The sequence below is a fragment of the Cavia porcellus genome, unplaced genomic scaffold, assembly GCF_034190915.1.
Source record: "Cavia porcellus strain 051 isolate PalLab524CR breed Dunkin Hartley unplaced genomic scaffold, mCavPor4.1 scaffold_12, whole genome shotgun sequence".
In the NCBI taxonomy this organism is placed as follows: Eukaryota; Metazoa; Chordata; class Mammalia; order Rodentia; family Caviidae; genus Cavia; species Cavia porcellus.
Genome location: NW_026947495.1, coordinates 62348435 through 62364211, shown reverse-complemented (window position 1 = coordinate 62364211; position 15777 = coordinate 62348435). Strand labels below are relative to the sequence as shown.

Below are 15777 nucleotides of genomic sequence, written 5' to 3'. Positions count from 1 at the left end.
TGACTGGGTTTCATGACTCCCCTTACACTGTTCTTATCACATAAGAAGCTGGCCAGGGGCCGTGCCCAGAGAAACATGTTCATAGTTAAATCCAAATGCTTTCCTTTGATTCTGTGGCAGTAGATTGTCTAGGAAATAGCAGGGGGGTGTTGTTTTGTCCTGTTTCATTGTGGAGAGAAAAAAAGGAAAGCATACCATTTCTGAATTGGCTTTGTTTCTTAGGTTTCACGGCATGATATCTCGAGAAGCAGCTGACCAGCTCTTGAGTGTGGCTGAGGGAAGTTACCTCATTCGGGAGAGTCAGAGGCAGCCAGGAACCTACACTTTGGCTTTAAGGTTGGTCACGGACCTGCAGTTGTAACTATGCTTCATTTAAAACTCTATTAATAGAGGACTTTAAAATTTAAAAGCATCCAGCATGTAATTGAGTTGGTTCTTGTTTTCTTGGGACCTAATTACCATCTTAATAGCTTTGAGACCCCTGAAGAAAATTCCTCATGAATGGTAGTACTCAGTAATTAAGACTCTAAAAACTTTTGAAACATTTTTCTTGTAGCTGCTTCCTTCCATTCCATCTTACCCCTTTATCTTGTCATCTGATCCCTGTCTCAGCTTCCGTCTATTTCTTGAATAAGGAATGAGACTTAAAAAAAAAATCTTTGTAATTCATGAAGCCAAAGCCAGTGTCATTTCTCTTAGTTTGGAGTTTGGATGAAGTAGCTTTTCTTGGAATCTCATGACTCTTCTGAACTTTGCCCGTGTCTTGTCTGTTCTTACGACATAGCTCCCTGAAACAAGTACTTACATGAACACTGTAATATAACCTAATAATAAGAACAGTAATGCAGTTGAGAATGGTTAGTCTTTGTGCCTGCCTCATGCTAGGCCTCTAGCCTCATTTAATCCTCACAATAAGTCTAGGTGCTCTTGTTATCCTCGCTTTACAGTAAGGACACAGAAGGCCTAGGGGTTGAGTAACAGGCCAACTAGAGTCACACCTAAGAAGCCTTATATATTTGAATATAGTCTGTCTTCAGTGTTAGAGCCTTTTTTTTCAGTACAGGGGATTAGATCCAAGTCCTTCGTCCTCAAGTTTTCGAGACAGGGTCTCAGTAAAACGTACAATATGGGCATGAATTGAAGATCCTCCTGTGATTCCTGCTGGAACTACCGGCGTGTACCAGCACATCCTGACTAGAGCTTGAGCTTTTAGTCACTACATATTCTTGTCTCACTAGAGGCTTAGAATAATTAGCTGTTGTTAATTTGTTTTCTCGTTTGTTCATACACTCCTCCATTCTTTAGAAAGGACTAAAAATAGCCACTTCCTAAAAAGGATGTCAAAAACAATGACATTTCTTTCAGTAGGTACAGACAGAGAGTAGAAGGATGATTTAGTGCTTAGGATCAACTTGTCTGACTCCTCCAACCACTTACTTTGTGTGAGTGATCAAAAACTTCATTCCTGCCATAAGATGTAACATTCATCTTTCTGATAAATTCATACTGAATTTTGAGTTTATTTCTTTCTTAGAGAATAGAGTTTTTTGTAGAAATTTATGAAAATGTACTTTTGAAGTATAAATTCCCCTTTAATTACTTAATTATGTTGTATTTCAGGTTCAAATTGTGGTATTCAAGGGGGAAAATACATATTCTAGCCACCCAAATACCTACTCATTTAGCCCCTGTTGGGTTGGAAAACTGATTGGGGAAATCAGAATTTCTTCAAGTCAGTTGATCTTTTTGCTCTTAGTCATTGATTGTGGTAAGTAAGCCTTGATCTAAGGGTTAATAGATCAGAGTAAGAAAGAAACAAATGGGGTAAAATAAGAGACAGAAATCTGCACAATCCTCTTTTCTATTTTACTTTGTTATAGTTTCCTTTGCCGTTCGCCAAGATAATGTAGAAGTTATAAAACTTCAGTTTGAACTTAGGTTTGGCTCATTGCAGAGTATTTTCTATTCCACCCTGTTGCCTCTCGTCACAGCTAGCTGTCAGGTAGTTTTTGCTGGCTGATGCCAGTAAAGATTTGATTTGAGATAGAGAAGGCCACTCTTCCCAAGGTCTTCCTCTTTCCTAATTTCTGGCCCTCTTTCATTCTACTCATACTTGAAATTTATAATCACTTCTCATCCATATGGCCCACTTAATCTTAGAATAAAAATCAAACATTAGATTGATTGTATTTTTAATTAGTAGATCTGAAGAAATAAAAAGGTTTTTTTTTTTGTCATCAAAAGTCACCATGAACTGTTACTTGACAAAGAAATACTAAGAAGGATTATAGTGGAGGTAGGAAGAGGAATATGTGAATATGCAATGTGAGTAATTTAGGTGCTAACATGTAATTGACATGTCCCTTACTTTAAACTAGATACATGACAGAGAATCTGTTAAGCACAATATGAAATAAAAGTTGTATTGATATCAGTATTCTGCCTGAAACTCTAACTTCAACTAATGATTCTCCCAATTCACATCCATTTGTTTTGGTTTTAGTGTAACACATCCACTTGGGGTAAACAGTCAAGTCTATAGCCATCCATGTTCATTATGTACTTACTGTGTTAACCAAGGGCTCTAAAATTAGAAATAAGTCTTGAACTTAGGGCCCTCAGTAGACATTTCAAAACCAGTATGTCCAAGCTTGCCTGGCTCATGAGTTCTATCCCTGGTACCAAAAAACAAAAAAACGAACATGTCCAAAATTGAACTCATCACTTTTCCTTCCTAAAATGCTGTACTAGATACAGTTCCTTTATTAGCAGTGCCTAATTATACTGTCACTTAGTCTGTTCCCTAAGACTGAAACCAAGAAGTCGTTTTCTTGGGCCTGGGGTTTAACTCAGCAACATAAATGCCTGCCTGGCAAGCACAAGGCTGGGAGTTCAACCTCCAGTACCCCCCCCAAAAAAAAGAGAGAGAAAAGAAGTCACTTTATTTTTTTCTTAGATTATAATCCTTGGCATCTTTTATGCAGAGGCTTCTACCTTGCATTATGTCACACACTATATCCCATAGCAGTTAGGTTTTTCTGTTGTTACTGTTAAAATTGGGTATTTTTTGGCATAAATTGCTTTTGAGATTAGCTTTGTAATTTTTATTTGTGTTCTTTTAACATTTCATACCTTTTCATAGATGTTGAAAGTCTTAGGTACTGTACCTGTGTTATCTAGTAGGAGAACACTGACTTACCGTAGATTTCAAGGTGACTACCGTTTTCTGTCTGTTGATTTTGACGTTTGGGTTATCTGTAACTTAAGGAAATATCATAGTAAATACTAGTTAGAAGTAACCTCACTGAAGAAGTTTGGTTACAACCATGTTTTCCTAGTTTCAGAGCTAATTGTTTTTAAAAATATATCATATAAGGCACTGGTTAACTTCTTTCCACAGAAAATGATTAGGTACATTTTGCACATTTATGGGGACTTGTCTTCCAGTTTATTAGTCCTGTCTTCTTCTTCTTTTTTTTTTTCATGTTTTTACGTGAAAAAGAAATAGAACCCACAGCTTCACACATTCTGCCTTGTCCTCTGCTGTTGTAAAACCTACCATTGAGTTGCCAATTTCAGATACTAAGTTATTTAGTTCCAGAACTTTAATTGGTTCTTGGAAGTATGACATAAGGAGGTAGAAAGGTTTGTGGAGAGCTAATGAGCGGTCATATGAAATGAAGTTTTTAGTATTTGGTCTCTTACTTTCTCATTGCTGACACTGTACGTGTTTTAAAAAAAAAACTAAACAATTTCTGGGCATATATGCAATCACAATTCATTGAGAAATAACTGCTTCATCATTTTTATCTGAAAATTTTACGTTTTTTTTGGAATGATGTGAATGTAAGAAGCTTTTTACTAACTCAACAAATTTGTATCATTTTAATCTTATAGTTGTTTATTTTATCTGCCTTAAATACCTAAAATATGTAAATAGACAAAATTATAACTGAACATTAGGTTCTCAGAATTGTTCCTTCTGACTTAACCATTTAATGTAGTTATCCATTTACTTGCGTTCTCTCCAAGACTTTTCTTGGAAATATAAAAAACATTTCTTTATATTAGTGTTACATTTAAATGACAAAAACTAAAGTTATGTATAATTTTGATTTATTATTGGTCTTGTCAACGTTGGTTCCTTTTGATATATAGTACCTCTTTTTCTTAGTGGCTTGAGCTACTAAATTGTTGTTGTAGTGTTTTTTGTTTTTTTGTTTGTCTACTGAGAAGAAAGATAAAATCTTAAGTATTTATTTTCCAAAAGCTAGGGAAGAGATCTAGAAGAAGAAATATTTAAAACAACCACTTAAACAGGAACCTTTTTTTTTTTTTTTTTTTTTTTTGTCTTTTTCACTTTTATCGGTACCAGGAATTGAACTCACGACTGCCTGCTTGCAAGGCAGGCGCTTATGCCGCTGAGCTAAATCCCCAGCCCCAACCAGAACCTTTTCAATGTAATGTGTAGATCAAACAGGAAGATCAGAAAGAATAAGGAACTGAGATTTTTAAAAATCCATTCACAAAATAATTAGAATTCCTACTCACTATTAGAACTTTGGAAATTATATTGTAGTATAAATTTTACAGTCTCACAAATGTAGGCTCTGGTTTCTTGACTCTCCCTCTCTCCTTCTCTCACTCTGAATGTATGTATTCATAGTTACATATATGTGTGTGTGTGTGTATATATATATACACATATATATTCATGTATGTGTGTCTATGTGTATACTTTGGTTTCTGATTTGTAAAAGGAGTATAATGTTTCTCAAAGGAAACTATTTTAAAGTCTCTTATCCCAATTTCAAGAGCTATATTCTTTATCAGTAGAGTTGCTTTCAGCTATAGTTATTGTCTGATTCTCAGGCAAACTTTACTGCCTTAAACCTAAATGATTTAAGGAACTACAATATCTCACCTGAAAAAGTTCAGAAACGTAGTAACAGCGTGGTTGTTAGTATCCCAGTGATATAAAGAAGGACTCGTGTTTTTTCTGTTTATATTCGTGGCCACTCAGCCTCACCTCTTCTGAATAAGGCTGTTATTCCATGGAGTCAAGGGTAGCTGCCAATCAGTTGTGGACTTCCTTGCTTATGCCTAGCAAAAGAGTCCAAAGGAATCTTTCCACTCTCGTGCATTATGCATTTCTCCCTTTAGGTTGTTAGTACGAGCACCAATCTCCCTTTTCCAGCCTCAACCAGCAGTATCTCCAAAGAAGTCCAAGTACTGGTTGCTCATCTTGAGTAGTGTTATAACTCGGGCCCCGGTATAAAATTCAAGGAAGCAAGAGACCGAAAATTTAGGTAGCAAAGGCTTTATTTTCAGGCTTGGAAATGAGTCTCCAGGAGCCAATTTGGAGACTGTGTCCCAGAGACTGAAAGGAGGACTTTAAAAAGAGGCTGGAGGAAAAGTGGGGAGAAACAAAGAAACCTGCAGAGCCATCAAACTTGTTGACCCGAGTCTGGAAACTGTATTGCTGTTCACTCAGCTCTGACAATCTCGGGAGTTCCTGGTGTTTCTCAAATTACTCCCATCCTACAGACTGACATTATCTCGGAGTGGCACATCTGCAGCAATATTTGGAGAAGAAAGTGGAGAGTTAATTATCCCAGGACAGCTTGTTTTCGCTAGTGGGTGCGAAGGGGTCAAGAGTTACAAGAAGCTGAAACTTAAGTTTTACAAAGATCTGATATCTAACTCATTTGATGCATACAGAACAAAAGGAAAGCACCAATTGGGGTTTGGGCCATAGTATTTCCCAGTAATTTCTTTGAAGCTAAACAGTTCTTAAAATTGGGGCAGGCTCATTTTATGACAGATCATCACTGGGTCGGGAAGAGGTCACCAGAAACCCAAATTCTTTATGGCCTAGATAGATAGGTGAGGGGAGAGGGAGGCAATAAGGCGCCATACAGAACAGAAAACGGCGGTTATGTGTCAAGGTCAGGTAAAGGGTTAAACTCATACGCAAATCTCTCTACACACAAGCAAGTTACTTCAAACAAGTGTAAATTAGTGGGCCATCCTAGTTTTCTTTAGCTCTTTAGCGGAGAATAGAGGCGCCTAACAGTGATTTACAACCCTTGTTAGCTTGTTTTAGCACAACTTCTGTAGTCTGTAGAGGGCAACAATGGTTAACATATCAGTTAGGTGAGATTCTTGCAATTCTTTACAGAGGAGAGTATTGCTCAACATATCAATTAGGTCACTTAACATATCAGTTAGGGGAAAAGGATTAAAAAAAACACATTTAGTAAGCCACATTGCAGGTTTGCTATAATACACAAAATAATGAAGGTATTTTCTTAGAGTACAAGTAGCACCTGTTCACAGAGCTAGAAAATGAGATCAGTTTTTTCTAAAAAGGAAGCTTTTCTAGGAAGGTTGGATGAGCAAATAAAGTCTGGTTTTCTTGTTTTAAATGAAGATTGGAGCAGGAAAGGGATGAATACCAGTTAAAGTCAATTATGGCCATGCCGCAGTTAGTAAGATAGTTTCCTTGCAAGGCAGTGAGAACCAACCCATGGTATAATTCTTCAAATATTATAGTCCTGGTCAACTTCTTATTAAAAGTAATGTAGCCAATTGAAGCTTTAGTAAATAATCAAGGGTGAGTTCCAATGAGTTTTAAATGAAGTCAGACTCCAAAATTTTATAGTTTTTGATGGGGTTTTTTTGGCTTACAGTATTTTCAAAACAACTTAAAATAATATTTTCCAAACTGACTTTAAAATAATCCAGTATTTTAAAGGTGACATAGGAAACTCAGTTTATGCCATTAGTTGTAACATAGTGTATCACACAATACTTTGGACAGTTACATGTTTTAAAATATCCCTGTGTGTCTTGTGTATCGAAGTTGCTCATGAAAATTGGGGACTTGGGACTTGGTTGTCATTGTTAAATTGTGTGATTAAGATAATGTACCACTTAATTGATTGTCATAAAACAGCATGTATTGGGTTTCTGTATCCTGCCAGTCACTATTCAAGTGAATCAAGAAAGAAGATATTTAAACTAGCTTCTAAAAGTATATGAGGTAGAAGGATGTGATGAAAAAGCAGCATTATGGGAAGCAAGAAACCAACAGGGGCTAATAATACGTAGAGCAGCATAGGGTGTTTGGTATGTGGCAGGGTGCTGGGGTGGGGGCAGGATGCAGGCAATTTTAGCAATCGGTGTGCCAAGAAAGCCTCTTATTTCATGTTTTAGAGATTTTAAACTTTATTTATAGGAAATTTGAGTCACCAAAGGCTCTTAATAGAAAACTATGCTGGTTACATTTGTAATTGATCATTGTTGGAATAATGAGGATGATAGGTGGAGAGTGCTGGTAACTAAGTTTTACCAGAATTACTTTGGGTGTGATGTGGTATTGTATAATAGTTTTGTTTTAATAGAGTGGATGAAACCAAGGGCCCCCATGCTTGCTAAATAAGGGCTCTGTAGCCTGTAAAGATTTTTGTTTTGCAGTGTGGGGGATGAATACAGGGCCTGGATGATTAATTTAATAAGCAATTTTCCTTTTATCATAGAGAAATGGTCTTTTAGAGTTTCTTGATGTCTTATAAATTTTAAAGGAATCACTTTAAGAAGAAATGTTAACTCCAAATTTGGCAACTCCATAGAGATATTTCTGCTAATCTGAGTCATTTTAGCTTCTCTAAATTGGGAGAAAAATAAGGTGACATATGGCATGAGTCTTGATAATCCCCAAATCCTGTATTTGAATATTCCAGGACAGATTTGGGTGTTTTCAGAGAGTAATTTGAGCCCACAGTACTTGGCATTTTTCTATTAATTTTATGTCAAGCATTAAAATAAGAATTATTTGGAAATTTTTTTGAATAATGGAAAACAAATGAAAAATTTAAAACTAAGAAAAGTATGTTTGGACAATTATATATTCTTTTAAAAATTTGTCATATTTCATATTTGTTAAATTCTAAAATATATGTGGCCTATCTTAATCTGAAAATGAATCATTATATAGAACAGTATGTATAGTATCATATTGCTTATGTAAAATTAATGCATCTGTGGGTGTATATGTAAGTATAGAGGTGTTATTGAGATTTGAATCTGGAGCATCCCCTGAAGACTCATGTATTGAGCTTGACCGCAAGTGCAGCAATTTTGCTGGGGTGGGAACTAGAAAGGTGATTGTATCATGAGGGCTGTAACTTCTTCAATGCATTATTGATTATTTCATTAGCTAAATGGCCTTATAGGTGAAGCAAGTCACTGATGGTGTAGTTTTAAGGTTAAATGTTGTCCTAGCTTCTTCCTTTGTGGTTCTTTCCCTCCCTGTTTCCTGACTTGAGAGGTGAGCAGCTTCCCTGTGTCAGATGCTTCCGGAAACCTTCGAGTTTCTGCCTTGCAGCCCACTGACCATGGACTGAAATCTCTGAAACCATAACTCAAAATAAAGCTTTTATCCTTCAAGTTGTATGTACCAGATATTTGATCAAAACTCTGAAAAGCTGGCTAAGAACAAGTTATTAAAAGAATAATCACCAAAATGTTTAGCATTTATCTGAGTAGTAAACTTAGTGATTAATTTTCTCCTTTGTACTTAAGTTGCCTGATGTTTTAAATTACAAATTATATACAGTACATCGTTTTATAATCAGAAAAAAATCAATAGGATTATTTTCATTTTCAGAAGAAATGAAGACATTAACTTTAGGTCAAGGTGAAAGTCATTGCCTCCTAAAAATTTTTGGGGGAATCTGACTCTAAAAGGGATGTATCATTTTATTTAGTAAATTGGAGGAGGACTAGTGAGCTGGAAGAATAGGAAGAAGTGTTTGAAGATGTCTACAGGGTCTTTGTGAGAGAAAATTTTTGGCCAGCACTCAGTGCTCTCTTGTGAAGCGACCTGTCATTAAATGTGATCAGTTGGATTTTTTCTTGCTGTACTTCACAGAGCTTGTGAGTATTGTTGGTAGCACACCTTGAGCAGTGCTCCATTGGACTTTGGATACACTCACATCTTCTTCCTCTGGGTTCCATGCTCACCAAGCAACAATCTGGAAATGGCTTCCTAGGTCAGGTGTCTATGTTGAAAGAAAACCGAATACGTGGGTTGACTATTATAATACATAGGCTGATTGAGCTGTTTTTTATTTTTGGTCAACAGATTAGCATTAGACTAGTAGAAGAGGGAGAAAAAATAAGGAAGAAGCTTTACAGTTTTCTTCTGTTTGGTAAATTCAGATAAACACAGACTCCCTCTTCATGTCCTACTTTTTCACCTGTTTTTTTTCCTCAGATCCTTTTTGTTGGATCAACGAATTTAAAAGACTGCTGCTAAAGTGTTACACTGATAGAGAAAAATATACTTAAGAGCAAGTGGTTTTACTGATTATTTTTCTTTCTCTATTCTGGTGTTTTTTTTTTTTTTCCTGGACCAAAGAAAACTTGCCTCTCATCCAGAGCATTATGAAACATCTACCTTTGGAACCAAGTGCTGTTTCTATGGCTTAAAAATGGCAACTTGTTTTCCCAAGTTAACTATTTGCAAGCATGACTTTTACATGTTTTCGTATCATAATTTTTTAAAAAATAATTTTGAGTTACAATTAGCATACCATTTTATCCACTTAAAATGTCCAATTAAATGGTCTTTAGTATATCCACAAAGTTATGCAATGTAATTTTAGAACATTTTGTCATTCTAAAAGGAAACTGTATCCATTTGCACATATGTCCCATTTCTCCCAGCATAGGCAACCACTAATCTACTTTCATCTGTATAGATTTATACATCCTGGGAATTTCATATAGATGGAATCATATAATGAGCTTTTATGATCAACTCCTAGCCCTTAGCATGATGTTCTCAAGGTTTATCCATGTTGTAGGATGTATCAGTGATTTATTCCTTTTTATTAATGAATAATATTAGAAAAATATTCATGTACATGGAAGTATGCCACATTTTGTTTATCATTTGATGGGCAACTGGATTTTTACTTTTTGGTTATTATGAATAATTTATATAGTAACAACTATAATACTGTTGTGAATAATGCTGGGTACTAGTTTTTGTGTGAGTGTGTTTTTATTTTTCTTGGGTATATATCTTAGGGTGCAATTATTGCATCATATTATAATTTAAAAGTAATCTTTTGGGACTTGGAGGGTAGCTCACTGGAATCATGTGCTTAGCATGTATGAGAACCTAGATTCAGTCTCAATGCTAAATAAGTTTTTTTTTAAGTAGTCTTTTCAGTAACTATCAGTAGTTGGTTTTCAACTATTACAGTCCTGTAGCAATAAAGTAAGGTAACAATTTTCAACATTCTTCTCAGCATTTTTTTATGTCTTTCTGAATATAGACGTCCTAGTGTAAAGTGGTATCTCATTATAATTTTGGTTTGTATTTTAACTTGAATAATACTTTAGATTGCAAATTTTTATCCTCAGCATGGTTTTTATTCACTGGCATCCTATGCATTCAAACTTCAATTCTCTCAGAAATATGAATACATAGAAATGGATTTGAAGCAGAAGGTAGAGCCAAAAGAGCTGGTTTCAGGACTTTTTTTTTTTTTTTTACTTTTTAAACTTTTTATCGGTACCGGGGATTGAACTCACGACCGCCTGCTTGCAAAGCAGGTGTTTATGCCGCTGAGCTAAATCCCCAGCCCCCTGATTTCAGGACTTTTAAAAAATATTTTTAAGGTATGTATTTTAAGACAACATTGAGCATTAAATTTAGGATGGAGTTGTTTCAAGTACCTTTTGGAGCTATTCAAAAAGAATTCTTGACATAAGACAATGATCGCTTACTGACTGTGCTACCTACTTCACAAAGGAGGACTAGAATCTGACTTGTGTGTGTACTTTGAGCTACAGTAAGAGGCATACTAGATTCTCAGTTTCTATGTAAATGGCCTAGAATGCATTGGTAATGGGACACCTTTTCTCTGAATGATTTAGCACATTCATTTTATTAATTTACTGAGCAGCTTTATATCTATAACAGTAGTCAGTGCTTACCAGATAGTTACTGTTCTAGACATTATTAAATGTATTAACTCTCAGGGTTTCCCAGTTCTCTTCACATCGTAGTACCCATAGAAAGGATCCTGTTAGGAGATACCTGAAGGTAGAGACACCCAGCCCAGTGTAGGCAGAGGTGAGTGGCCCTAGGACTTCACTGATGTCAGACCTTGCTTGACCTCCTTAGTTGCTGAACAAATGACATCTTGTAACTCAACCTCTTGTTCCTGACAACAGGTTGAAAAACTTAGTTTTATTTATTAGAATAAGGGTATGTAAGTAGTGTTTTCTGAATTTTACAGGTGAGAAAGCCAAAGCTTACCTAGCCCAAAAACAAAAAGCCAAGAAATGGAGAAATATAATTTGTTAAAAACAGTATCTGGAAGCAATAATAAAATGTGCAGTTCTTTTATAAGTTGACAAGAGGTGTAACATAAGAGTAAGTATCATTTTAAATTTAACACTTTAAAGTTGGCAATACATTATAATTTTTATAAAGGAAAGAAAATACCTGTTTAAAGCCTTTAACATGAGAATTAGTAAGAGATTAACTATCCACTTCTTTGTAAAAATTAAATGTCTGTGGTTTAACAATTCTACAACTGTATTATAAGATCAATCTGAGCATTTGTACATATGAAAATAATTTGGTACTGACTCCGTAACTTGATGTTAGAGCATGTAAGCAGCATCTAGAAGCCCTACATTAAAATCTCCAGCATCAAAAAATAAAAGCTAATTTTATATGATGTTTAAGTAGCTTATCAAAAATAATTCTTTGTAAAATAACAGCGTACTGCATTCATGTTGTTGCATTCTTAATTATGATTATGAAAGCAACAGATCTGGCACAAAAGTTTTCAAGTAAGAAAAAAGTATATATGATGATAAATTATGTTCTTTTCCCCTTATGAAAGCAACAAACAGATGTTAAATTTTTTTCAAATAAAAATGTATATGATGATAAATTACATAATTTAGTTATCTATCCTTCCAGAAATTGGTCATACATAAAAAATACATCTATTTTAGTGGCATATATGCATATTATATTTTATTTTAAATGATACTTGTTAGGGGTGGTTAACCATAGTAGCAAGGGCCAGGGATTTAGCTCAGTGGTGTAAGTGCCTGCCTGGCAAGCATGGGGTTGTGCGTTCAATCCCCGGTACCAATAAAAATAAATAAATAAATAAAAGTAACCATAATAGCAAGGATGAGCTCTTTGTCTTTGAAGAGGTTTGCCCTCTTGTTTCCTTGGCCAGGGCAGTTGTTTGACAAACATATTTCCCGACAAAAGCAATCTTTACCTTGTTTATTTAGTTTTACCTGATGACTGGTGGTTAAGAATGTGTTGAATGAGTGAGTTTCATCTTAGTCCTATCATGGAAGTTGATGATCAGTAGAGAGTGGATGGGCCGGGGATTTAGCTCAGCGCCATAAGTGCTTGCCTGGCAAGCGTGCAGTTCTGAGTTTGATCCCCAGTACCAAAAAAAAGAGTGGACAAGAGGATGATAAAACAGGAATCCTCTGGCTTCCTGTTTCTTTCTTTTTGTCTTTTTTTTTTTCCTTTTTGGTATGGGGAATTGAACTCACAACCTTGCGTTTGCCAGGCAGGCACTTATGTCACTGAGCTAAATCCCCAGCCCAATAGAAATACTCTGAATTCTGTAAATATAGTTGCGATTTAATTTACTGTGGCTTTGTATTTAGAATACTGATAAAATTCTTTTAAAGATTGTTGAGAATGTTGCTTAGTCTCTACAGTACTGAAGATTTATTTCAAAGACATCATTTAGGACTGTATTAGAAAATGATAAAATTAGTTGAAGTAACCAAATATAAATTTGCTAGTGATCGAAAAGAACCAATTCTTAATTGAATCTCAGAACATTAGTTTGACTTTTAAAGTGATCTGGTTCAGAGTTCTTGAGTAAAACCAAAGAATCACAGTAGATATTGGTAAAGGAACTTTCACATTTTTAAAATATTGAAAATTGGTTGAAAGCTTTTTTGTATTTAAGGAGGAGGATCAAAAGGAATTGGGAAAAGATTATGCTGCTGGTAGGCGTTGACGCATAGTGTACTGTGTGTTCTTTTGATCTGATAGCTCATGATAGGTTTAGGTGGTTACCATGGTTTCACTTCATTTCCTGCAAACCTTCTTCTTGTGCTATTTGGAATAAGTGGAAAATAATGTTCTACAGCATAAATTTTCAAAAAGATTTTTCTGCTTCTTTTGTTTAAGACCATGAATCACTTTATGAGAAAATTTCTGGATATAAGAATAGGTGATAACAGGTTAGAATTTAGTAGTCCTGCATGATTAGAAAACTGATACTGATCAAGAGGATAGCATAATGTACTCTAAAATGCAATGCCATATTATCAGTGCCATAGTTTTAAAAAAATGTTTGTATAGGTTGAATATCTCTTCCTTAGCATACTTGGGGCCAGAAGTACTTGAGGTATTAGCTTCTTTAGGATTTTAGAATACATGCATATACTATATATAAAGAGATATCTTGGGAATGAGATCCAAATCTAAACTTGTGTTTCATATATACCTCAAATACATAACCTGAAAGTCATATAATATTTTTAACTAACCTGAATTTTTAGTTACAACTTGTCACACACAGTGTGGAATTTTCAACTTGTGGTGTGTTGGCACCGAATGAACTTTGGAGTTTGGAGCATTTCTGATTTCAGTTTTTGGATTAGAGATGACAAATCCGTATAATTCCAGTTTATGTATGTTGTCTCCTGCTAAATATATTTTTAGTAAAACAAACTGAAGAAGATAATTGATATCACAAAGTAGGGAGCATGTAGTTTAACATAAGACATTTTTCTTCTTGAAAATGCTCCTAAATAATGTACTTTAATTTGAACCAATACTCGAAATGCACAAGAATACATAGCTGTTTTAAAAATTAATATCTCCCCCAACATATATACAGTAAGTATTTTAAATGTTGAAAAGTACAAAGAAAAGAAAAAATTCAAATTCTATCACCCAGAGGAAATCACTGTTAAAATTGTGGTTTTTGAAATTCTAGCACTTTCCTAAGTTACACAAAATTTTCAATTAGCTTTATACCATTGATTATTTTCTATGTTAATAATATATGTAAAAATTTGCTATTTGAATTCTTCATAAGGTCATTTCACCTCCCATTTTTTTAAACACTGATTTTTTTTTAAACTTGCTTAAATTTAGGTCTGTCTGTAAACTTGGTTTCTATTAACTTATGTAAACTACAGAAAATACATAAAATCTAGAAAAGTGGAAAAGGAAAAACATTACCTATAATCTCACTGCTTCCAAAACAAATACTGTTTTCAGCATTTTAAAGTATATTTTTATTGTTTGTCTTTAGAAAATTGCAATTATACTGATACTTTTTTGTTAGTGATAAAAAAAAACAGTAAAGATCCCTAGTCTTACAGAATTTAGCAGTTTATGAAGTAGAAAGAGCACGGACTTTAAAGGAAATTGTCCCACAAACTTAAAGCTGAAAACTTAGTTATAAAGGAAAACCCATGGAGCTATGAATTATATAAAGGGGGATCTGACCTAAATCTGAAGTCTGAATTACAATTAGGGAAGTCTTCTCTAAGAAAGGGAAGAATAGAAGGCAGTGTGAGATGAACTCGGATAGAAGAGTGAGCAAGGGGACAGGAAAGAGAGGGAATCCTGAGATGACCAACGTGTCCAAATCTCGCTGTAGTGGGGGGGCTAGTCACAAAGAACATATGGATCCCCAACTGAAAGAAGGGGGTGGCTGAGCAGAGCGGGCTGGAGAATGAAGGAATGAGGCTGTGTGGTTTGCCTTCCGGAGGCCCTGGTGAGACTTTGGTTTTTCATTTTAAGTGCTAGGTTGTAGCATGACCCAAGTTGAATTTCTCTTGGGGCACACACCTGAAAGCTACTTGTTAAATTTTCTCTTAGTTATTTGTTCATATCCACTGTTCTATAAGATTTTTCTGTATTATCTGTAATAATTATTTATTACATTTAATTTATTGTCCATGCAACCATTTACTATATTTACCATACATGTTTTCTCTATTTTTATTGATTGTGACCATTTTGGGGTAGTGCTAGGGACTGAACCCAGGTCCTCCCACGTACTAGTCAAGCACTGTACCACTGAACCACACCTCCAGTCTTTAAAATGTTTTGATTTTACATGATTATGCTTTCAGTGACTTTTTCCAGGTGATTTATTCCATTCTTCTTTAGCCTAAAAGCTACAACTCCTATAAGAGCTTTTTATTTTACGTTGGTACTGGGGATTGGACCCCAAGATTCCTGCATGCTCTATAGGCACTTTACTACAGAAGTACAGCTTCTACTCCTTTTATTTTGTGTTGAAATAGAGTGCTGCAAAGTTGCTCAGGCAGGCTTTGAGCTTGTGATCCTCCTATTCATCCTCCAAAGTAGCTGGAATTACTAGCATGCATCACCATGTTTGACCCCACAAGAGATGTGGTAGTTAATGTCGATTCTCTTATAGATTTCAGTGTGTTTTATATATTAATAACTTTTTAGTCTACCAACTAACTTATTCAGATATTGTATGAGGTAAATATTTCCCCAACAGTATTATATGGAATATTTGCTTGAGGACATTAAAGGTATCACAAAAGTAAGATAAAATAAACCTGGTAAGTTTGATATACTGTATCCACTTTAAAGATACTTTTAAAGGTTTTAGAAGCCTTGTAATAAAACAGTGAACACACATATATACA

The 15777-nt window shown here is 35.0% G+C and overlaps 1 protein-coding gene across 3 annotated transcripts in view; it reads left to right on the top strand.

Annotated features, from left to right (window-relative positions):
• Positions 1–15777, top strand: part of Chn1 (chimerin 1) — a 187412-nt gene that overhangs the window by 78827 nt on the left and 92808 nt on the right. For all 3 annotated transcript variants that reach the window (XM_063259331.1, XM_063259332.1, XM_063259333.1), the window contains one exon: positions 223–336. In XM_063259331.1, coding sequence (XP_063115401.1) covers positions 223–336 — 114 coding nt within the window. The remainder of the gene's footprint in view (positions 1–222; positions 337–15777) is intronic.